We start from the raw sequence: 23,936 nt of genomic DNA on the forward strand, positions 1-23,936 counted from the left end.
CTTTCCCTAAGTCCTTGGTGACTCCTTCCTATCCACCCTATTTTCTCTAGCCAGTAAGCACCAGACAGGAGAAGGATACAGAGAGGGTCTTCCTTCCTATCGTTGCTTGGACACTGTCTCATCCTCCCACGTTGCTTTTGAAGTCACACAGAGCTTTTGTGGGAGTTTAGTGACAATAACAGTGGATGGCAGCATGACTTCCAAGAGACTATAAGATCCATATTTCACTCCTTGAAGAAACCATGCTCTTCCGTAGCACTCATGGTGATTTGACTGCTTTCCATCTTGAGTATTTTCTCCCACGACATTTAAATGGCCTTTTCCTATCCCATCCCACCCCTGACAGGTAGATGGCAGCTACAGAGGTCCCAGCAGGCTTCCCTTTCTTCCACGGCATCCTTTAAGCGTGATCTCTTTTCTCCAGCCTCTGCAAATGACTGCCAGTTCCCCTCTCCCTGCAAAGCTAGTATTTTTAATTGGCTTTCTGTATCAAGCACATTTGTAAGCATCTTCAACCTTCATGTGCATGGCTGTTTTCCTGTGTCACATTAGTCACAGAGACAAGGTATTTCAGATGCAGCCAGATATTTCACTGGGCCATGGATAATCAGCACTCACTACTCATATTCTGGTTTTCTTTTTCTCAAGAAGCCTTTCCTTGTCTGGCCTGAAATCCATTCAAATAGCCAAACCTCCAAGCCCCTGCAGGTCCCTGTCTATCAGAGCCTCAGCAGGGCAGCAAGCATTTCATTTTCTGCCTCCCACTGAGCATAATTTCTCCTCTGAAATAAAGTTCAGCGTGGGGTTGAGGTTCTTTTTTTTTTTTTTTCCTCAGAAAAATCTTTGGTATGTTTTTCGTGACATCTCTTCCCCCGACTACATTTATCATTATCATTAGAGAGAGCACTGAGACATGTTTTGATGGCACTTGAAACCAGTGGGAGAGGAAAAATAACATCTCTGGTGCAAAATTCAAGTCTGTTTACTTCATAATCAAACTCAAGGTGGTGTGTTAAGAAATGCTTAACTAGAAACCACTGAATTTCTGGAGATTTTCGCAGCTCCTTTCATATATCTGCAAACACTCCAGACTGTCCATACTCTCCCTCTCCCCACAAGTCCCAAGCAGTCATGCCTTCCCAACAGTGCTCACAGCTCCAACTATGCAAGACCAGTCTTCTTCACTCCTCCTGGGAGCAAAGGGCTGATCTGTGGCTCTGAGCTTAAGTACAGCAGACCTTTGAGCCTTTGCTTCTGTAAGAACATGGGGCCAACTCCTCAGCTGGTGAAAGATCATCCCTTACTGCACTGAGCTGTGCAGCTGCACAGCTGTGCAAATTTTGATGCCAGCTGTGAATCTAGCTCAGCTCTAGGGCTATTCATTAAGGTCTACTGCTCATAAAATAGGCAAAGATTCCAAGTCACAACTGCTTAGAACAAAACAACTTCCTTCCAGGAACGTTCTCTGTTGGGGTCCATTTGCCTTTGGTTCCTTCCCATTCCCATTTGTTTCTCCTTGAGTACAGGGAAAGATTACCTTTTTTTTTTTTTTTTTTTTTTAAATTTCTATTTATTTCTGGAAAGAAACAGGCTTTCTTACCTGTCTAACCGTAACTGGCAGGCTGTTCGCAATATGTCAACTATGCCCTCGCTCTTCAGCTGTTTACAACAGACACTAGTTGCAATAAAACAGCCAGTCCTCCCGATGCCTGCACTAAGGGAGGGAAAAGCAGAGACAGGCAGTGGATGTGTTAGAATAGCTTTGGAACTTTCCTGTTAAATGAGTACCATTAAACCAGAAATCAGATCCCATTACCCCTTTTCTCCCTCCAACCTTTGCCAGGTGTGCGCTTGCAAATATAAAGCTGTAACTAGGAAAAGATACTAACTTCAGTGGGACAACACAATTAAGTGTGACCCGCCCACAGCAAAAGGATGGACATTGCACATATAGTACAATAGACTGTTGGGTACTGTTTGACCCGATATGTCATTGAACCGTTGAAAATAAGCAGTTAAACAGCATTTCTTAGTTAGACTTGCTTTGAATGCAACCTTTGCTTTGAGACTGTTAATCCTAATAGCTTCTTTGAAAGCTATTTTCATTCACAGGTACAGTAAAAAAACCAACAAACCCCTTGCTTAAATAATTAGAGCTAACAGCAATATGGTAAGTGTGATGCCATTTGCTGATGAGATCTGCAATCTAGTAATTCTCTGAAGTAGTGCAGGATACAACAAATTCGCTATTAAAGAAATTTCTTTGTCTTTCCTGAACACCTTTGTATCTGATTCAGTCCTTGCTTAATGACCAGAATTGATTTTATTCTCAAAGGCACAGTGCTATCAAAGCTGTAAATTCTTCTTATCACCTAATAAAAAGCTAGCAGCAAAAGCTGACAGCCCTTCTTATACGTTAAATAATTAAGTGAGCATCCTCAGGAATAATTACTTGACACAACTGCAAGAAATCCTGCTTTCATTTAAATTGCTCTAAAGTCATAATATAAAAACACTGGCAACAAATGTACAGGCAACAATGGAGTCTGCAGTTAGCTGCTGCTCATCAAGTCCTAATATTGTTTCTTTGACTATACAGACAGATTTTTCACCGGGCATTTATGCTCGTTAGGGAAACAGCTACACTGGAATTGTTTTAACTTCTATTATAGAACAATCAAGGCTTCAGTGGAAGTTCGGGGCATGGTCTTACTAAGAAGTCATCTCAGTCTTCAAATAATTGTGATGGACATACCTACCTGACTTAAAATTCGTGTCCCTAAGTACCTCATGCTCCAACTTCTATTTTCTTTACTACATCTAGTTTCAAATATTTCAGGATTTCAGAGAAGTCTTTGCTATATATGGATGTACATCAATAGTAAAAAAAAAAAAAAAAAAAAAAAAAAGGCCCTTTGTATTCCAACTTATGCCACAACCAAACAGGCCAGAGTACCCAGCTCTTGTGTACTGTTTCCCACCCATAGATCTCAAGAGTGTTTCACAAAGGCAGTGAACAACACCCATTTTTAGATAAAGCAAACAGCACTGAGACAGGACTTGTCCCAGGACAAGCTGCAGGTCTCTCAGTAGCTGAGAAAAAAGTCATAATCCTTCCAAGACTGCTGAAGAGTGGTGCATTATCCACAGAACCTTAACAGGACTGCTGGCCTGCTTTTAACATGAAGCTGCTTTTAAGAATAGGGCCACAAAATGGATCAGAGGGCTGGAGCACCTCTCCCAAGGGAAGGCTGAGAGAGTTGGGGCTGTTCAGCCTGGAGAAGAGAAGGCTCCAGGGAGACCTGACTGCAGCCTTTCAATACTTCAAGGGGGCTCATAAGAAAGATGGGGACAGAATTTTTAGTAGGTCCTGTAGGGAGAGGACGAGGGGTAACGGTTTGAAACTGAAAGGAATTATTTAACATTTTTGAAAATTTTTGAAATTTGAAATTCTGACTAGATACAAGAAAGAAATGTTTTATGATGAGGGTAGTGAAACACCAGAAGAGGTTGCCCGGAGCAGCTGTAGATGTCCCACCCCTGGAAACAAAGTCAGGTTGGATGGGGCTCTGAGCACCCTGCTCTAGTTGAAGATCTCCCTGCTTATTGCAGGGGAGTTGGACTAGATGACCTCTAAAGGTCCCTTCCAACCCAAACAACCCTATGACACTAATAGCTTCATTACTAGGTTTTATCTATTTTTTTCTTAAAAGGTGCATTATTTTACATCACTGAAGGCCAAAACCACAGTGATTATGTACTACTAAGGATCTCCCATGAAGGCCAAATGAGCTACAGCACTCAGCCTAACACAGGCCGTGGCTAACAGCTTGCTGTATATGCCACTCTCAAACAAGGTAATGTATTAAATTCCTTCTTCAGTTAAAGTGACTGTAACTGAAAGTAATCTGAAGGGGCTCTGGTCCACAGTTATCACATACAATACTTTATAATCCTATCACCATGTCTCTTAGTAGCTATTTCAAATAAAAATACCCCATTTCCCCCCCAATTATTACCGTGTCATGGGGATGACACCATACGAGAGGACAAAACAAGTATACAAAGCAAGAGTGACATGGTGACCAGAATCTTTACCTGCAGCAAATACCATAATACTTCAAGGAGCTCTTAGAGAGTCACAGATTTCCAAGGACAAAGGGGACCTTCTTACAAACCATTTGTTATTTTTCTCTGAGCTCTCCCCAATTTGTCAAAATCTGTTTTAAAACACAGGCAGAAAAACTGGACATGTGGCATCATATGAACATTTTACTAGTGATTACTCCATATTAGCTTATAGGCGGATCTCTGATGACCCTGGGCTACCAACCATTCATGCCCAGACTCTCTTAAAAAACATTCCCATTGTATGATAACACCCCATTTACTATGGCTTCTGGATAGCAATCATCTGCCATTTCCTAGAAAATGTTATGCAAAACTAGGTAAAATTCCTTACAAAAATCCCAAAGATCAATTTGGCAAAATGTATTTTACTGAAATTATGGAAGATTACCCTGGCAATTTGACTGCATCACTTATCAGGCTTTCTGCTATTTACCTGGAATAATTGTTTTGAGAACTGACTTGTAGTTTACAAGCAATCACATTTAACCTTCCTAAACACTGGCAAAACAGGACTTGCTTTCAGACCTCTGGAACTTCTCATATTTTTCAAGAACTAGAACTCAGCTATACTAAACTTAAACAGGCTAGAGCCTGCGGACCAATTTTTTTAAACAGTCTTGGGTGAAAATCATCCAGTATAGCTGATTTAATAATGGTTAGTAGTTATTGCTTAACACATTCCCTAGTTAGCAGTGCAAAAGAACATACTTCATCATGTCTACAAGTGAAAAGTACAGCATCCTACTTCCTTCTGAAGACAGAAGAGAAGTATCTCTCTTCATCTATTTTTTCTGCTCTGTGATTGATAATTGCAATTTTCTCATCAGGCTTCAAACCACTGTAAGGATTTTGCTTCTTCCATATAAGAAGTTTTCATCTTTGCTGAGGGCTTTTCACAGGTATTTCAGTTTTACTATCAATTGGATACATTTCCTGTCTGTTGATTAGTACTTGCTGCAGTCAGCTTTGCCACTGTTCATTTGTTTTATGTATTACAGTTAAATTATTGTCTTTGGCCTAAAAAGCATTTTTAAGACCAAAGAAGTAATCTACAAAACAGAGGGTTTCGAGGCTTAAATTTGAATGCTCTCATCTTCCTGCCTTCTTGTGTCTTCCTAACTCAATTTCACTCACAGTACATTAATCTTTGGTAACCTGGCCTTTTTAAGCTCATTAAAGGCATATATTCCTAGTAAGGCAAATAAAATGAGACTGTTCTTACTTCTAAATGAGCCACAAACAGCTTCTGTGTTCAGCTCAGTCTGCATCTGAATGCAACACTTGGTGACAGAAAATTATTGTCATTAAATTTTAGAAGTTCCAAGCATATTTCAGAAGCAGTTGGGCAAGATCTCCCCCATGTCCAGCTGACGGCCAATATGACAGTATCTGCACTATGCCACTGTATACGAAGAAGCCCTTAGAAGTGAGATACAACTTTATTTACCTGCAGTGAACAATTACTGGGGCATTCTTCTCTTCTGCACTCTGCATTGCCTCTTCCACTTCCAGTACTAGCTGTAACAGAGGGGGAGCTTGATCTGGTGTCTTCTGGTCTGGCCAAGATGTGTACCAGTAATGTTTCAGGTTTCTGACTTCTTCTCCTTTCTGCAATCCAGTTAAGACAAACACCACAGAGTTTTAAAATAATTTCTGGCTGTAAATTGCTATTGAAACCTGGCCTTCCCTTTAAGAATGAGATGAGTAAATCAATGCTAAATGGAACAAGATATCCAAATGGCAAGCCACACAAATCTGGATTTCCAATACAATATCTGTACTTCAGTAAACTGCCCTAAAAAAAAAAATAATCCCACCCCCCAACCACCCCCCAAAGTACGCTGCTCTTCTAGTGCCAAGAGCTGTGTGCAAAACACTCCAGGCAGTCTGTTCCCTCTTGACAGATTCATTCAGCAAAGCCAGAGCTGTGCTTGTGACATAATTGCTTTCATAATGTATTTGACAGACAGATAGCCAGGAGCCATATCTCTGTCTCTGATAGCTAGATAGATAGATGAGGGAGAGAGATGGGAGCTTATTTTTCTATCTGTTCTGGCAGACAGACTCATATCAGTTTCCTGTCAATTCTACTCTTCTCTTAGACATGGTGAGAAATTCAGAGACACTACGGAAGGTGGGAATTGTATCTAGCTGCAGTCCAGGGCTTTTTGAGACATAAATTCCAATTCTCTCTATGTCTCAGCATGGCTATGAATATAGCAAATGTGCCGTTACCTTTTCTGAGTGCCAAGTAGCACTGCGTGCTTCTGATTTTGTGTGTTCAAAGTGACATCCTTCTGCCTGATTTCTAAAGGTGCCAAATAGTAACATGGAGCTCAGGGAACCTTTCAGCCATTACATAAGCCAGCTGGCATAGGGCTAAGCAAATGCCTTCAAAAGGTCCGGGAACAGAAGCGTTAGCTTCTACAACCTTCCCTTGAACACATGGCTGGCTGAATTTAAGAGGGGAGGAAAAAGAAAACAAATGTGTCTCTAAAGAACCAGGCACAAAAATCTGGAAATAGTTTCTGTCATCTATACTCTTAAGTCCCTATGACTGTTAGTCGCTGGATGTTAAAAGTGCTCTGTGGTTGTACCACTTTCCACCCTTCTCTTTGGTTGACAAAGTTTTTGCATAGCTTCCCAGTGAACTAGACTGGGGAAGTAATCTAGTTAAGTCTGTTTTTCTTTCTCATGCTGGATTAATTTTCAGATGGATTGATCAGTTTCACCCTTTGGCTTACCACACAGTCACATGAACGCCTGTGTGGGCACATGGGAGACGGCATGAGAAGGGTAGGAACAAGAGAGCTGGACAAAAGCAGACTGGGCTTCGTTTGGTTGTTGATCCAGCTTATACTGGGTTCTAAGTGCTGACTGAAGCACAGCCATAGGAACCTTAAGGGTACATCTAGCTCAGTTTAGGAAAATAGAGTCATACTATTGCAGCACAGAGCCTGGCTTTAGCTTATTTACCCTAGTGAGAAGACATTCTGGTTAAGAGAGCATAACTAGTTGTCATGAATAGTACTTGAGCTCACTACAGTAAATCTGATCAAATTTCAAAGCTGCTCTGAAACATGAACATACAGCACTGTTTTTGAATGTGTGACTATGTGTGAGCCACGTAAGTTATGAACACTGGATTCCTAAGTGGGTTGTGAAAAATTATAATAAATATGTTGACAATAATACTGAGAGAAAAGTAAAAGATAAAAGTAATCTGAAGAAAAACAGGAATCGCTACATGAAGTCACTCATTTGACAGAAACAGAAAAGAGCCAAAGTTCTAATGATGAACTCTGGACATCTTTAGTTTTGTCTATGCTGTTACCAGTTTTACGCTTCTGCTTAGAGAACCCTGACTTCTGTGGTTCTGTACGCTTCTGCTTTGACTTTAACAAATATTCTCTGTTGGTTGAGACTGAGGGGAACACCTAGTAGGAAATAAAGATGTAATTGATGGTTTGAAGTCTACCATCATGTATGCTGTAGCTGAGGCTGCAATCATGAATCAGTGGCTAGACACTGGCAGGTTCCTTTGAGAAAGGAAAACAAGCCTTGCCCTATTGCCTGAGCATTTTCTAAATTCCTAAAGCTTGCCAAATCCAGCCCATTATTCTGAGAAAAGTATGACAGCCCACCCAGTAGCACATGCAGTAATCATATATTGCTGGTGGTGGTATCATATATTTCAGACCACTCTTGTTTAAGGGAAAACAGGAGTCAATTCATGGCTTCTCTAGTTTTCACTACAAAGTCATTTAACATATGTATGGTCTGGAGCTGCTACTCCATGATTGCTACTGAATGACAAATGTACAGCTCTAGGCAATGGTAACCTAACAAACAGAATCTTTATTTCAGCTCTAGAACTCAGCCGTTCACCTTCTGACATTTTGGGGGTGAGAGGAAAGAGATACTGCCTCACTAGTACTGAAAACAAAAGCATTGTTTAACTGAAAAACAAACTGGGGGGAGTTTAAAGAAAAGAATCAAAAAGATCAAGTCATTTGAGTAGGGAAGGAACTACATCCTTGGAGATGTATATGTCCAGTAAAGGCTTTCATATTATTTGTGATAGGAAAGCACTTGTCTTTCTTAGCTATGACTGGGGAAAATGTGTAGTATCTGTACTTCTTTCCTTATGACTTTGCTGTACTCTGCTGATATTGTTTTTCTTTCTGTTAGTGCCTGAACACACTGGATATGCCAGCCCTGACAAATAATCTGTCTTTCAGTTTGCTGGTAGTGTTCTGGGGTTTTTGTTTTTTTTTTTTCTCCCTGTGGGATCCACAGTTATATATACAGAAAAGATATATTCATACCTGACTCTAAATTCTGAAGCTCCTTCTCTAATAGGGAGAGCTTCACCTAAAGAAGAACTGAGCAGGGATAACAGAATTTGGGAAAACACTGAGAGGTTGCTGTTGGAAAAAAAGATTCCACAGGGATGAGTATTAGCTTGAAAGGTACTTGTGAGATGGGAGTATGGCTTATTACACTTGAATTGTTGTATATAAGCTCTTCAGGACTGTTTCTTTGTTTTGTGCAACACCTGTTAAAGTGAGATTGTTTTTTGGATATGCTACTGCAATACTGACAGTAAAAGCCACTCCCTGACAATTCCCATCTGAAAATGGAACTGGCCACTACTACCTTCCTGAGAAGAATTTGAATGATCCTTTCCCACAGAGAATGAAATTTCCTTCCAGAATTATAGAGGGTAGGTAGTTTTTTGTTTGTTGAGGTGGGGGGCAGGGGAGGGGAGGAAAGGGGCAGGGAAGAACATTTAAATCTAAACCTCTAAAGTTAATGTCAAGCTGAAAAAAACCTGCAATCTTCACTAATATTAAAATGCTGTATTTAGCAATTTAAAACAATTATGAAAAGCTCTTCTGGCAGACAGTGTAGTTTTTTTACAGAGGAAATTTTGTTTTGTCACCATAACTAAGTAGTAACTGGTTCTGTTAGCTTATCAGCATTCCAGCAGAATTAATGTGATTTATTCTTGCTGCTGCACTCTAGTGTTTTGGATAAATTGTCTGTAAGACCTCTGCAAGTCTGCAACGTACTTGTAAATATTCTTTACTTCCCACTTGTCAGGGAGTGTGATTTTCTCCTTGCTGCCTTTGCCAAAAGCATGAGTGACAGACTTTCCACACTTTCAATCCAGACGTGGGATTTCATATGCTGGCTTTCTGCCTATTAGCATATGGCTGCAGAAACTTGAAACTGGTTAGATAAAAGGAGATTTTTTTCCTGCTTGGAAAGAAGTTGTGGTGTTATACTGAGGTCAGGGGTAGATCTGGCAGATGAAAGATGTATAAAGTTTATGTAAATAGACTGTTCTTATTAAAACATGTAGCTTGAGATTCTAGAACCTAGCAATGAAAACAGTTGTAAAATAGGGCTCTGGTGCTTTAGACTAAGTAGCATCTAAGTACTTAAAAAATTAAACCTCTGTTTAAACTCTCCATCCACAAGATGACAGAATGGTTACTGGTATGTAAAACTACATATACAGTTACTTGGAAAGATACTAATATTTAGAAATGTAAGCATGGAGAATGCTGTGGTGAGTGTTTTTAAAGGTCATCAACAGTTTTAGTATCTTGGAGTGGAATGATCCCTTAAAAGCATCTTCAAAGGCAAGTTAGCCAAATGGCTCAAAGAATAAATCAGCATGGTACCTATTGAAAGGGGTTCACCCATGGTGAAGAGAAGTGGTGCTACCACACTGACAAGTGCCAAGCAGACCAATAAGTCCCACTGCTGAGAAACTGAAAACAGGTAAGCAAAATTAAAAAGCCTTTTGCTCAGTTCTCGACTCCCCCACTTAGTAGCGCAAGACATCTTAGGTATAAACAGCTGGTGGGTATCCAGCAGTCTGACAGCATCCTAATTATGATCATAAAAAGACAGGAAGCACAACCTATATATTTCTTAGAGGTCTTCCTGTACTACAAAATGTGTAAGATGCCATAAAGGTAAAACTTCCCTGTTAGTAACCCTGTGCCTAATTCCATGGCCCAAAGAGTAAACAAGCCTTTGAATTCTACAGAACACCATCACAGAATTTAGCGGGTTATTCCACAAGTGGTGTGTGTATGACTTGCAAAAGCTGATAAGCTATCTGTGAGCTAACATGTCACTCTAAATGATCAGTCAACACAGAATACATAGGCACAGAACGAGTCACTGCTTTCTTCCACTGAGTGAACCCCGTACTATTACAATTGGCCTGGTAGCTTTCAGATTGTACATATGCAGTCTAAATCTCTGAATACTTATTTTACTGTAGTTTCTGTGTGTTGGTGAACCAGGCAAAGCTATTATGACTTCAGCAATGAAAAGTGATATTTGCACAGCAGCACACTGTGCAGAAGATTTCTACACAACTCTCCATGAACATCTCTGTTTAAGGGTTAGGACAGTTAAATTACAGTAAGTACATTAGAATGATTTACCTTTAGGGTGATGAGCCTTAAACGGTAATCGTCTGCTTGTATGACTCTGTTAACTGTGATTTCTATTCCTTCATAGGTGACCTGTTCCTCTGGCCAATATTCTGTGCATTTCTGTGTGCAATATAAAATAAATCTAGTTAAGCAGGTATTCAAGGGAGGTTCATTTTTACTCCTCTGAAGTTGGATATAGCACATACGTAGATGAATATGAATTAATGTTGTTTCTATAATAAGTAGAAGTTTTCACTTTCTAACAGGGACCACATTTCAGGTGCTTTTTGCTGCATTCATAATAGCCTGATTGCATGATTAAAAATGCACAGATCTAGTCATGACTAACCAATGCTTTTAAATACACGCATCCTTATTTATCTTTATGCAACTGATGTGCATTTTGAAGGTTCATTAGAAAGGCCAGTGACCACATGCCTGTGTTTTTAGATTAATCCTTTTCTTAAGATAATAATGATTAGTATAACATACACTAGTTACCAATATTTCTGTGGTGTGTATACACTGATATGGAAACACAAAAGACATTTTTTCTATTTTTTATATTCAGAGAGCTTTGACCCTTTGGAGGATGACCATTTGCATAGGTTTTTGTACAAAAGAACATGACTGGGGATGTTTTGGGAATTAGATTATATAGCAAAATCCACTTTAAATGGACACTAAAGGAACTAAAAGGAAGCAATAGCTTTGAGAGCTATTAGACTACCACATTTGATTTTGCCAAAAAACAGTCAGAGATGCAGCCAGCGCAACCTGACAGCTAGAGGAGGAGAAACTATAGTCCATTTGCAAATCTACATTGTGGTACTGATACACTAGACATGAGTAGGTGAGAATTTGTAAGCACTCTTATCCTAGAAGGAGGACTGAAAAAGACTGTGTTTTTTGGTATGCAGTTTCTTTTAAAACTAATAAATATGCAAAGGAAGAGACAAGCACTTCAACAGCATGCATGAACTAGTTCATGGACAAGGAATGACATGAACAAGGCAGGGCCTGAGAAAAAGTCTCCCTTGTGATAATGGAAGAAGCAATCTTGCTATGACAGGAGAATAAGAATCTGCTATTAGACAAGCCCAGTTAAAGATGACGCCTGTAAGCTTCCTCTTTTACATAGCTGTACACAGTCTTGAAGAAAGCAAGTTAAATTGTCTTGCTCTCCCCCACCAAAAATAATTTCACTTCAGGAGAAAGATTAACAGCAGAAAAGTATCTTGCAAAGTTACTGAGTCAAATTTTTTGTGTGGGAGAATCAGTGTTGTTCCATCTGCATAGTGCATCAGCTAATAACCCACTGGGAATGCAGCCCACTGTGTCTCTGTAAAATTGTTTACGCAGATTGCATTTTTTCTTCCTCTCCTCTTAAACTGCAGAATCCATTGTAAAAATTGTCAAGAGCGCTAGCACCTATCAATAGCACAGACGTTGCTCTGCTTAAAGGAGTGGAGTAAGATTGCCCACTCATTTCTGTGGGCTGTCTGTCAGTTCAGATTAGATGTGACAGAGGGCTGAGATACAGAGCTTTTAATACTCACATTAGCAAAGTCATTGCACAGAGGAGGAACACAAAGCCTCTCTTACTAGCATCATTGCCAAACAAAGGTTTTGGTTTTGAATCTACGTACTTCTGAGTCCCGTTATTCATATATTAATATATATGTTACGGAAGAAAGAGAATGAATATAGGAGACATTTACATGAAAGGACTTACCCTATATTTATGGCTGAGATTCCTGACACCGTTTAATTTTTGACACAAAAGGTATCAGAAAAGGCTCAGCAGCTCTGTTATGCTCTATAGGCTGTAGCAAGCTCCAGTTATATAGTGCATCAGCACTGCAGTGCACTGCTTCCAAGACTGATATGATGGGTGAAATACTCGGTCAGTGTGGATAAGAGGAAACTCAGATGTAAAGGTTAATTTACATTCCTGTTATACTAGCTTGCTATGAAATTAGCAAGTGGAAGAAGTTATCACCGGGTATGTCATTCAGGACCAATATTTCCTCTGCATCATCTTTAAACCTCAAAGTCCTTAAATGATTCTGATATACTGTGTGATGACACTTTAACACCTTATTTGCCATAAACTGGCAACTCTGATCAACGAGCAAGTGTTGCCTCTCAGATAGAGGCAGATGTGGCCTTAAAATGTTAGTGCAAACAAAACATTTAGATCAGCAACATACTGTACTTTCCATCAGCGATACCTTGACAGTATGCATCCAATCAGCTGTCTGTAATAACTGACCATTTTAAACTTGCAAAGCATAATAATTCTGTGTCTGTCTTGATGACATCTTTTTTCACTAAAATCCAAGGTTAAATTTACCTAATTCACAACTAGGGAAAACTAAAGGTTTGTGCACATGCATAATTATGGGCACTAAGCTTCCCGCTAGCAGTTAAGCCATTGTGATTGTGTGTATGATGGAGGTATGCCTATATTCTTGGGCTTCTAAGTGTCTAAAGCCTCTTCTCCAAAGGAAATTCTCTCACCTAAATTACTAATGGGTTCTCAGGGACAAGCTTTGAAAAATACTACTGCTGCAGCTTAAGAAACACCATGTGGATCTCTCTACTACACTTTGCTGCCAGTGATGACGAAGGACGCAGAGCTCAACACATGCCCAGACCACTTTCTCGCATCTTACACTGCCAATAAAGGCAGACCTAAGTTCAGCTACCTGTCTGTGAGCTGAAGCCCAGGCATACAGTTCTTGCAAGTCTGCTATGGGGCAAGTATCTCAGCAGGTAAGTAATGAACAGCTGGAGGGTAGCAGTATTTTAAACTGCAAACAAAAATCATGTTAGGTGGATTAGCAGAAACAGCATGACAGTTTAATTTCTGGAAGTAGGTGATGAATAGAAAATTCCAGCATCTTAATTTCAATTTTTCAAAAGCATTTCCTAGACACATTCAGGGGAAGGTCCTCCATATCCAAGTCAGCTTTAGTTGTTGATTATTGTAACTAGCATCTTTTGTAAGCCAGGGGCAGCCTCAATGAAATATGGATATAGACACTGAATCATAATAAACGCAAGATAAAGCAGCACCAACTCACATCTGTTGATTAAAGGTATTCAACCTTAGTAGTTATGGGGTATTATTGGTTTTGATTACCTTCGAGAGAACTTGAAAGAGTCTGCAAATAGAGCTGTGTTCGGAGAGGTTTCAGGTCAGCTGGGAGAGGAAAAATGGCAAAACCAGCAGCAGGCTAAGTCAGACAGCAAAACAAGACTTACAGTAAACTGAACTGAAAGAGAAGCCCACGCCTTCTCTGAGCCTGAAGAATTCAATGCTGGCTCCGATTGATCAGGCCACTGAACCAACTTCTGTTTGCTGGCTTAGCATCTATACCAAAAACACCTGCTAGAGTACAGATAAAAATACAGACTATATGTAACACCATTACCTCATTCATCTCTTCTATATTGGTAATCATGACAATGATGGGAGAACGCTCCTGCCACACCATTCTCCAGAAATCACTGACAGTATTAACTATCGGTCCCTGAGTAGCAATATATACCTTTTCCTCTCCTCCATAGCCCTGCCAACAAAACAACAAGAGATCAATCTTAACAGGGATGATCACCACAACCTTGAAGGTTCAGTCTTTAAAACAGAGAGCTGCCACTAGTTGGAATGGTGACTCCACGGCATTGGTTCTTCCCCTCTCTCTCTCTCCTGCACATATGTACATGGAGCAAAGGCACAACATGGACTCAGTTAATTCCAGCAATGAGTGTCCAACAGTCACCTTGAGGTGACTCTGGCTAGGTCAAGGGCCTTATTCAAGCTTGTTATGCAGTGCTTTGGTCAGGCCAGCTGACAAGCAATTTATATCAAAAAGTGCAGAAGTGTGTTTTGTCTGGTCTGAACCTGTACAGTTGCACTTTGAGATTTGTTTTTCAGTTAATATAGGCAGGAGAGAAGAGCAATCAGTTCAGCTAGGATGCCTTTAAAAGCCAGTGGATGTTGCAAATCCGTTTACATTAACAGTGGCTGATAGAGGCTAGGCAGATACATTGGACTATTGAGCTCTTACCCTGATGTAGTTAGCATTGATGTAAGAGCTAAGGGGATCGTCCTGATCAGCTGAGGTAAGGCACACTCTGCTGTGAGGATCTGCAAAGCATAAAGAGATAAGTAATACTTTATCAGTTACTCAGAGGAGAGAAAGAGAGACACAAGATTATTTTGTACGGCGAAAGATTTACATGCATTCATGGCCGTCACAACAGACGCGAGTGGCCTCTGAGAGCTCCCATGTTAAAATGTTACCATAAAAAAGGGAAAGGGTGGTTGGGGTAATTTGGTGGCTTCTGACAGTTTTACCCACTCTCTGAAGCCTGCTTAATTGTTCCTGCTGCAGAGTCAGTGTCCCAGAGTGACTCTGGATAAGCAGTGTTCTGGTCCAGGAAATTATTTCTCAATTTGTTAGGTCAACAGACTCATTCTGGCTTGTAAGACATGAAAATATTGCTTGTGAAATGACAGCAAGCAGCTTTTCTCCCAAACCATAAACACACATTCCTTGCACACAGGCAAGCCAGATAACAATAACTCTTCCCCTGTTTTGGCTTGCCGTGAACTAAACTCCAAAATGTGCTACTAACAAATATAATGGTTAAAGAGAAATTAAAGAATATTAACAGTCTCTTGTACTTTGGATAAGTCTCTTCAGTACTTGAGTCTCCCTCACTGGAGCTGTTTATGAAGCATTATTCTTGTTTTAACAAAAAGACAAATGAAAAATTATTCCACCTGAGAAGTTCACTCCAATTCCCACTGAAGTCAATGGGAGCTGTTCCACTGATTTTAATGAGAGCTGACACGCCCACGTTCATCCACTTCCACTAGCACTACACAGTTTGTTATCATTGACAAGAAACATTCTCCTGACAGAGGCCTCAGCAAACAGCAACACCGTGTATCACCAGGAGAATATTAAAAACAAACCACAGATGACTTCTTCATAAAAATATCCAGCCTGCTCAGAAACAAAATAAAAAAATATGCAAAAACAGTAGTGTGATATTGTACACAAACAACAAACACAGACTCAGCATGAAATGCTGTCCTCAGAACGGATTCATGTTACCCATTATCTGATAATATAATCACAATCTGCAAAGCAAAGATATTAACAAAGATACTGTTTTATAGCACAGAAGTACTGAAATCAGCGAATTCCTCTCTAATACAGTTCCCTCCTGCTCAACTTTGCTCATCTCTGTAGTGCTGGGGATATGGTGAGACAAGAGATAAAAGCTCCTTTCAATCAGTTATTTTGATAGTCTGCAACATGTCACACCATTACAAAGGTGGTACTGGTTGCCAGATGTTTGTTCAAATGTCCCTGGACTAGATAGGCCCTTTGCCTGGGTTTTATGCAGTCACCCATGGAGTCTGCTGAAGTTTGAGTAATGATTGCATGATTTTTCCCTACTAATAATAGCAATAATAGTATGCTGTCCATCTCATGGTGGGTCTTTAGGGAGAAATAAAATGGATATGAAAAATTCTATCAACTGGTGCCACAAACTTTTAAGTACAGGCTTCTTTTAGTATTCTTCAACTACAGCAGAATTTGACTTACTTTTCACCATGGACTTTTTTACTGCTGTATCCACAAATATTTAAACATTATTCAGAATATGCTTTTACTTTAAATTATAATGCTTGGCATGTGATTTTTCTGTTGATGTAGTATTTACATTTGGTAAGGTAGTACGTTAGTGAACAGTTTCAACCTTAATTCATATAAGAGAGGCTTATTAATGCATTGTTAATACAAAAATGTGCACTGTTTTGCAGGAAGTGTAACCGAAGCTGAATTGCATCTCTTAGAAATATATGAACAGGAATAACTCCTCCTTTAAAAAAAAAAAACAAAAACACAACCACCAAACAACCAAGACTTAATATAAGAGTTTGCACTACAAATTTGAAATTTTCAAGAGAGGCATTTAAGCAAAATCAAATCCTACTCTTAATGAAAACATTTCTCCCAGGACAAAACCAATACACAGGCCAGGTTCAAGAAGGCACCACGCCTTTAAAAAAGCAGTAGTAGTCTGTATCTTTAAGAAACCAAATTATATGTCAACTATTTTTTCCACAGTTTCTTTTATGGCCATTTCACGTCAATACTATGTTTGACATTTTAGAGGAACTTGCTAAACTTAACTGAAAGGTTCTGCATAATTTAAAATGTTGTAAAAGCAATAGACAATAGAACTATGTAGAAATGTAACAAGTCTGTCTAGACATTACTCTTGAGAAAAGATTTCAATGAGATTGATATACAACATGCTCCACAAGTTCTTGCCATCTCTGGAATTCTGTAACAAGCATATAATTTTCTATATATTCAAAAAATGCCTCCAAACATCCTAGAGAAAAGCTATCATTTTCCAGGAAATGCCACAGGACTCAGCCCCAGAAAAGGACTGTCTGTAAACAAACAAATTAATAATTATGGAATATCCAAATCAACCTCCTCAGCTTGACATTTTCCCAAAAACGCCCTTCTGCCATCAAAAAGCCACCTTCTAAGCCATTTTACTACTAACAGCAAAACTGGAGAATCTGCAAAAAGCATTTACTACAAAAGAAATATAAATGAGATTAATTACAGACTATTATCCTGTCTCTCACTTACTACAATCAGCTCTAGGGTTGCAAAAGTAACTGATCATTATTTTAAGTGACTGCTTACCTTTTAATGATAACTGCCTAGATTGCTTCTGGCGATGCAGCTGGTAAGGGAATTTTAGTTACTTTTTAAATTCAGATTTGGGGTTTGACTCTATTTTGGTAATTAAGCATTTGCTGTTCCCTATGATAATCAGTAGTCTGAGTTTGCTCTACTGCAGCTTGTTCAGCAGTTCCTGCCATTATTGCTTTCTGCAGCTAGGACTTGGAGGAATGGTAGGTAGATACTCAAGACAGCATAGGCTACATTTGGTCAGTTCAGAAACAAAAAAAGTCAGTGGATGGTCAAAGCGTGAAAAGCACTGGACTCTCCCTTATCTTGCCTCTGGTTTCCTCTCCTACTTTGTGTGTGGATAGCTTACTGGGATCCTTGGCTTTGAAGCATAAAGGGAATGTTCAGCTCTTCTTGCTAGCCTCTCTGCTGCCTCCATCAAACCCTTTGAAATGGAGGTAGTTGGATAAAAGTGAAGAGTCAGCCCTCTTCTTTCCTCAGCAATATCAAGCCATCCTTTGGTCACAGCCGGGGACAAAGTTGCACAGAGGTTACTAGTTTGAGAATTCATTCAGAAAAAATATCCAGATCATAATGAGCTTGGAATAAGCTTGTTAATCCTTGGAGGCATAGAATTGTAGGATCATTTAGATTGGAGAAGACCTTTAAGATCATCAAGTCCAACCATTAACCTAACACTGTGAAGTCCACCACTAAAGCATGTCTTTAAGCACCATGTCTACATCTTTTAAATACCTCCAGGGTTGGCGACTCCACCACTTCCCTGGGCAGACTGTTCCAAAGCTTAACTACCCTTTCTGTGAAGAAATTTTTCCTAATATTCAATCTAAACTTTCCCTCACACAACTTGAGGCCATTTCCTCTCATTCTATTGCTTGTTACGAAGTCCACCACTAAAGCATGTCTTTAAGCACCATGTCTACATCTTTTAAATACCTCCAGGGTTGGCGACTCCACCACTTCCCTGGGCAGACTGTTCCAAAGCTTAACTACCCTTTCTGTGAAGAAATTTTTCCTAATATTCAATCTAAACTTTCCCTCACACAACTTGAGGCCATTTCCTCTCATTCTATTGCTTGTTACTTGGGAGAAGAGACTGACACCCACCTCACTACTCCTTTCAGGTAGCTGTAGAGAGCAGTAAGGTCTCCCTTCAGCCTCCTCTTCTCCAGACTAAACAACCCCAATTCCCTCAGCCGCTCCTCATAGGACTTGTGCTCCAGACCCTTCACCAGCTTTGTTGCCCTTCTCTGGACATGCTCCAGCACCTCAATATCCTTCTTGTAGTGAGGGGCCCAAAACTGAACACAGTATTTGAGGCACAGCCTCACCAGTGCCAGGTACAGGGGGACAATCACTTCCTTGCTCCTGCTAGCCGCACTATTTCTGATACAAGCCAGGGTACTATTGGCCTTCTTGGCCACCTGGGCACACTGCTGGCTCATACTCAGCCAACTGTTGACCAATCCCCCCAGGTCCTTTTCTTGCAGCCACTCTTCCCTAGCCTGTAGCGTTGCATGGGGTTGTTGTGACCCAAGTGCAGGACCTGGCTCTTGGCCTTGTTGAACCTCATACAATTGGCCTTGGCCCATCAATCCAGCCTGTCCAGATCCCTCTGTAGAGCCTTTCAACCCTTAAGCAGATCAACACTCCCACCCAGCTTGGTGTCAACTGCATGGCAAAGTAGAAATTAGTTCTCTTCTCTGGAGAGGTCAAAGCAACAATGATGGCTGCTAGCAGATACCCATATGGATGAGTTGAAGTTTGCAGCAAATAATAAACCCATTGAGTGATCATTCTTAAAAATATATGGCACTGAGCCAATTGGCATCTGTTTACAACTCTGAAACAGGGTGTTCAAAATGGCAGCAATTCTGATGTTTCAGTTTAAACATCCAATACGAGATCCAGTTCTCAAAGTACACATTAGATACCAAATTCAGAATATATACATGACTTTAAAATCTAGCAGTTTGGGCACCTGAAATCACTACCTACTTTTGCAATCTTCCCTTTCCAGCAAAAACAGTGAACTAATACTTGAACAATTCACCTCGGTCATTAGCACAGAAATTGTGAAACATGGCTGAAAGTTTTTACGTTTCTGGTCTAAGGTGGAGTACCGAGTAATCAGAAGGGTTGCACACATTGGATCACTGGCTGCAGCTGCTGGAGTTGTAAGTCTAGATAAAAAAAATCTCTTCTGGAATCATTTCCAATGCAGGTTCATTGACTAAAATGATAGGTATAGCTGAGGACATTTTTGACTTCTTTGCACTTATCTTTGCCAACCTGACATTGAACCTTTTGGGCTTTGCAAATAGAGCTACTGTGGCTATTGGTGGCATCTTCCAACAATGGCTTCGAGCAAAAAAGAGGCACTGCATCTAATTATATCACTTTTCAAAATAACTTTAAGTATGACACAGGGGAAAATGATGACACTTGTAAAAATTTGTATCAAAATATTTCTCAAAACTCCTACTTGTGGCTACAAATAAAAACAGTGTAATAGAAAAGAAAAAGATTTTGATTTTCTATATCATCTTAATTCTATCAGGCCAGCTCCCAATATTCACAGTTTGCATTTGAGGCATGATTCTGAAAAAAAACATCAGTTGGGAAAATAACATTGCTAGAATTTAGTCTTTCTAGAGAGTTTAATCAAAGAAACCACTAAGTAACATCTGAATAAACACACCGAGTTCTTGCGTAGAATTTTTAAGCAGCACCAAAAGATACAATTCTAATGACTTAAAAACCTAAGTGCTGCTGATGTTCAGTGTATCTTAGGTTCTTCATGCTCTGTACCTCTTTTGAAATTTGATTTATGCTTTGAAGCCATGTTGCTGCTTCATAAATATGGCTTTTGGACAACACACGGTAGTAACAGCACACTTGATGCATTCTGGAAAGGAAAGTGCAAAGGCCTTCAGCATGTGGAATAAACCACTCTGCCTTTGTGATTTCAAAAGCAGGAAACTTACTTGGGAGAATTGTTTTGTAGCGATTCTTACGCACTAAGCCTGGAATATCATATTCCTTTGGATCCACAAAGTTCATTGGAATTTCCTGTTAAAGAAAAAAAAAAATAAACCACAAAACACAGTAGGTAGTATTATTAGATTCACAAGAGGAATAAAAAACCCAAGCCCATTACGTCCTGCCTGTGAGGGAGGCAAAGCGATGAAGTCAACTGAGACATATGGTACAGTACTTCTAGCAATTTACCACCAAAATATGATTGATGTTTCCTTTTACTGTCACTGATTTTCTTTTCTGAAATCCTTATTATGAAAACGCTCATAGTGACTAATTCATTGAGTAATACACGCGACGGCATTATGTTAGCTCCTAATATTATTAGAACTGAGTTGCAAGTGTAGGCACAGAACTAAGCAAAAGGTGGTACGTAAGATACTCTGCTCCAAAAGTGACGGACCTCAGACACCATCCTTTCTGACTCACGCTCCTTCTTCCTCTCTGAGGGTGGAAGGAAATAATTTGCTAGTGACTCTCACCAGCAACAAATTATGACCTACATTATGACAGGTTGGCATACTTGACCTGACTCCATATGGAGCTGGAGGACTGTCACTCTTTTTGCCTATCACACTTTAAAGCTCCATGGGCAAGGACAGCAAACAAGTGTTCAGGGATTACCTGCTCTCTATGCCACTGACCCAAAGGACACACAGAAATGGAGGGGCTTCTTATTCTCTACTACTCATGTCCTGCACGTAAATGGCCAATGCCAGGCAGGAACAAACAGGAACTTTCCACCAACTGGAGTCAGCAGGCATGTGATGAGATGTCAACCAGACTCAACAGAGAAAGGGTTCATGGGAGCTTGGGAGCAGAGCTCGTCATCCCAGCTGCTGCACACTGGGTTAGACAGGCCAGTAGTGGACATACTTATAATAGGAGTCAGGGTTGAGTAAGAAAGCCTCACTCTGGGAAGAAATTAAGATTAGCAGAGCTATGGACTATGTTAAATTCTGGAGCTTTAGCTGCCACTTTAGTAAGAGCTGTCTCTTACACAGCACTGAGCGTACTGTTGGGCTTAACCAAAGGCAATTAATGATAAAAACATTTTGCTGAATTAGTTTCCTAACAATTTAAGGAATTGCACGGGAATGAAACCTTCATGTTTCCCTCAATTGTTACATGGTATTTAGTCATGCAAAACTCTTCTTGAGCCAAGCTCCATGGTTTATCTTTGGGTCTTAGTCATTCACTGCTCAAGCAAATTCTTGGTGAAATCGACAGGACTTCTGCCTGAGCAAAAACTCTAAATCTTTTAGGAATTTCAGTGACATCCCCTCTGACTTCTCTTCCAAAATGAAACACAGCTGCTTGCTTCATTGTAGATCTGGACTTTGACCCAAGTAGGCTGGACAGACTGAAAATACATGATGCAGAGCTAGTCTGTGATAACCGTTTCACAAACAAAATAAATAGTTTACATTTTTTAATTACAGAAATGACATTTTGATTACACAGCATTTTTATCTACGCTTTCTCAGTTTTCATTAAAGAATGAAAATGACTTGGGATAGTTTGGCTGTTGAACAATTTTTCTGAACATCAGGAAAACTAATTCAAAAATCTCTCAGATAGATGAGGCATATTTTTTCCTACTTCTAACACTATTTTCTTTGCTTGAAAGCTACAGTGCACCTCAGACTGATGAAACTGTATGTGGACTTGTTTAGCAGTCAATTCAGACACTCGCTAAGCGAACATTTCCTCCCTAGAACAGCAATAGATGCTTTACTTCAAAAGAATCAGGGCTTGCCTACGCAAAAGTTGTTTTTCTTCAACTTGTAGAGCATTAAGTGAATTAAGGACCACAGATACCTGGCATTCTGTTTCAAAACAGAACTCTGGACTATTTTATCTCCCCCTGTGCTTGTAAAGTAGAAAAAAACCCCTGAAATTGCACAAGGAGGGAGGACAGCAAGTGGTACTCAAAGTGTACTCCTGCCCTTTCAGACCCTTGCAGATTATAAAGAGGACAGGCTGAAAGGGCTGTTATGTTGCAAAACATCATCATCGTCCTGCTCTGCTGAGATTCCATGCTTAAAAGAATATTTGACTTGGCAGCATTAACTTCAGTGCTCTGAAATTCCCGAGCATGCAGACTGTGCCCTGGTTACCTCCCATCTTGTGCAGGAATTTACAACCCTGCCTAGTAGACATAATACTCATAGCCACTGCAGCATTTTGCACATTTTTTTGCCCAGTATAATGAACATGACAATGCCTATCGCATGGACACTCAAGTAGTTAAGAAAGAGACTCATAGAATGCAAAGATCTAAAAAACTACACTGCTACACTGCTGTACCCGCTACACTGAAATGTATCTGGTCCTTTATCCTAAACTACTTAAAAATCCAGTTTTCAACTGTGCACATGTATTTTTTCCCAAAATGAGGTAAAGAATTCTTTCTCCCAAAGCAACAGTGGATACACGGAGCCAAGGAAACATACTTCAGAATCCTAAAAGCTACCAACAGAGCAGCTTAAAACTAGTAAATAATTTTTGTGCAGGAAAAAAAACCAGTAAGACATACTTTATGTGGCTCCTGCTGAGTGACACAGTCATCCTGTGCTTTGGTTATATGGAGAACATTCAGGCTTGGAAAGTAGCTACATGCCAAGCATTCAACAGCAAAGAGCATGCGCTTGGACTGATTTCATGCCTCCAGGCACATTTCAAGAAGTTATGCCTATAGCAAACTTGGTTTTTCTTCTGTAGTCTAGTGAAAAAGTTTGATGTTTTTGTTAAAAAGTAGCATGCCAACAGAAAAAAAAAAAAAGACTTGTGAAAACAAGGCTGATATTTTTTGTTGCCAGAACCAATTCTGTTTTTTAAGAGACGATATCACTGAAAGTTTTCAGACATTATCATTTCAAGGGATGACGAATTTTGGAATTGTATTAAATGCTTCACTGATGGAAGTGGAATTTTAGACTTGCAGAAAATAATAGCAAGGTTCATAGAAGACAACATCCCATTTTTCTGATGCTCCTAGAAGAAAGAGGTCAGATACTTACAAAGAACTCTGCCTGGAGTATGAAAGGATCCAGTGCTTTCTTGTGCAGTTCCTCTTCAGTAAGGATGTTTGACGCCGTCTGGAGGTATTCTCGGGCTGACTGTTCCCGTGGTGACATGACATAGCCAAAACCTTGCTCAGAACAGCCTGGGGTACACATATCCAGTGTGAGTGAAACATTTGAACCCCTCCTGCAAAACAGAGCGATCAGAGTTTGCTTACAGCAGAACAGACTGACCCATCATTGTCAGCAATGGGTACAGTCCCAATAACAGATAAACAGCAACTTTAGAAAACCACCCAGCTAGTTCTGCTGTGTACATTATGGTCACTCACTGTGAAAAATATGTGATGCTTCTTGTGTAGACAAGACCAGAAGATGATTTTGTACACCACAATATGATGGCCAACACTTTCAAAGTGTTGTCTGTAGTGAGGTAACCGTATACTTTGTCACCTAAATAGAAGCAACTTGCTTGTCAAAGGTGCTGAGCAGGCAACTGCAGGAAAGTTTTCATACCT

General features: G+C 40.0%; 1 protein-coding gene across 1 annotated transcript in view; it reads right to left on the reverse strand.

Moving 5' to 3' along the window:
* PTPN5 (protein tyrosine phosphatase non-receptor type 5) overlaps window positions 1–23,936 on the reverse strand; it is a 38,475-nt gene that overhangs the window by 2,260 nt on the left and 12,279 nt on the right. The window contains exons 5-11 of the mRNA XM_009635446.2: window positions 23,416–23,605; window positions 20,341–20,425; window positions 14,669–14,748; window positions 14,033–14,170; window positions 10,602–10,712; window positions 5,579–5,739; window positions 1,601–1,714 (exon numbers count right to left, since the gene is read on the reverse strand). Coding sequence (XP_009633741.1) covers window positions 1,601–1,714; window positions 5,579–5,739; window positions 10,602–10,712; window positions 14,033–14,170; window positions 14,669–14,748; window positions 20,341–20,425; window positions 23,416–23,605 — 879 coding nt within the window. The remainder of the gene's footprint in view (window positions 1–1,600; window positions 1,715–5,578; window positions 5,740–10,601; window positions 10,713–14,032; window positions 14,171–14,668; window positions 14,749–20,340; window positions 20,426–23,415; window positions 23,606–23,936) is intronic.

The sequence above is a fragment of the Egretta garzetta genome, unplaced genomic scaffold (assembly GCF_000687185.1).
Source record: "Egretta garzetta isolate BGI_Z169 unplaced genomic scaffold, ASM68718v1 scaffold133, whole genome shotgun sequence".
In the NCBI taxonomy this organism is placed as follows: domain Eukaryota; kingdom Metazoa; phylum Chordata; class Aves; order Pelecaniformes; family Ardeidae; genus Egretta; species Egretta garzetta.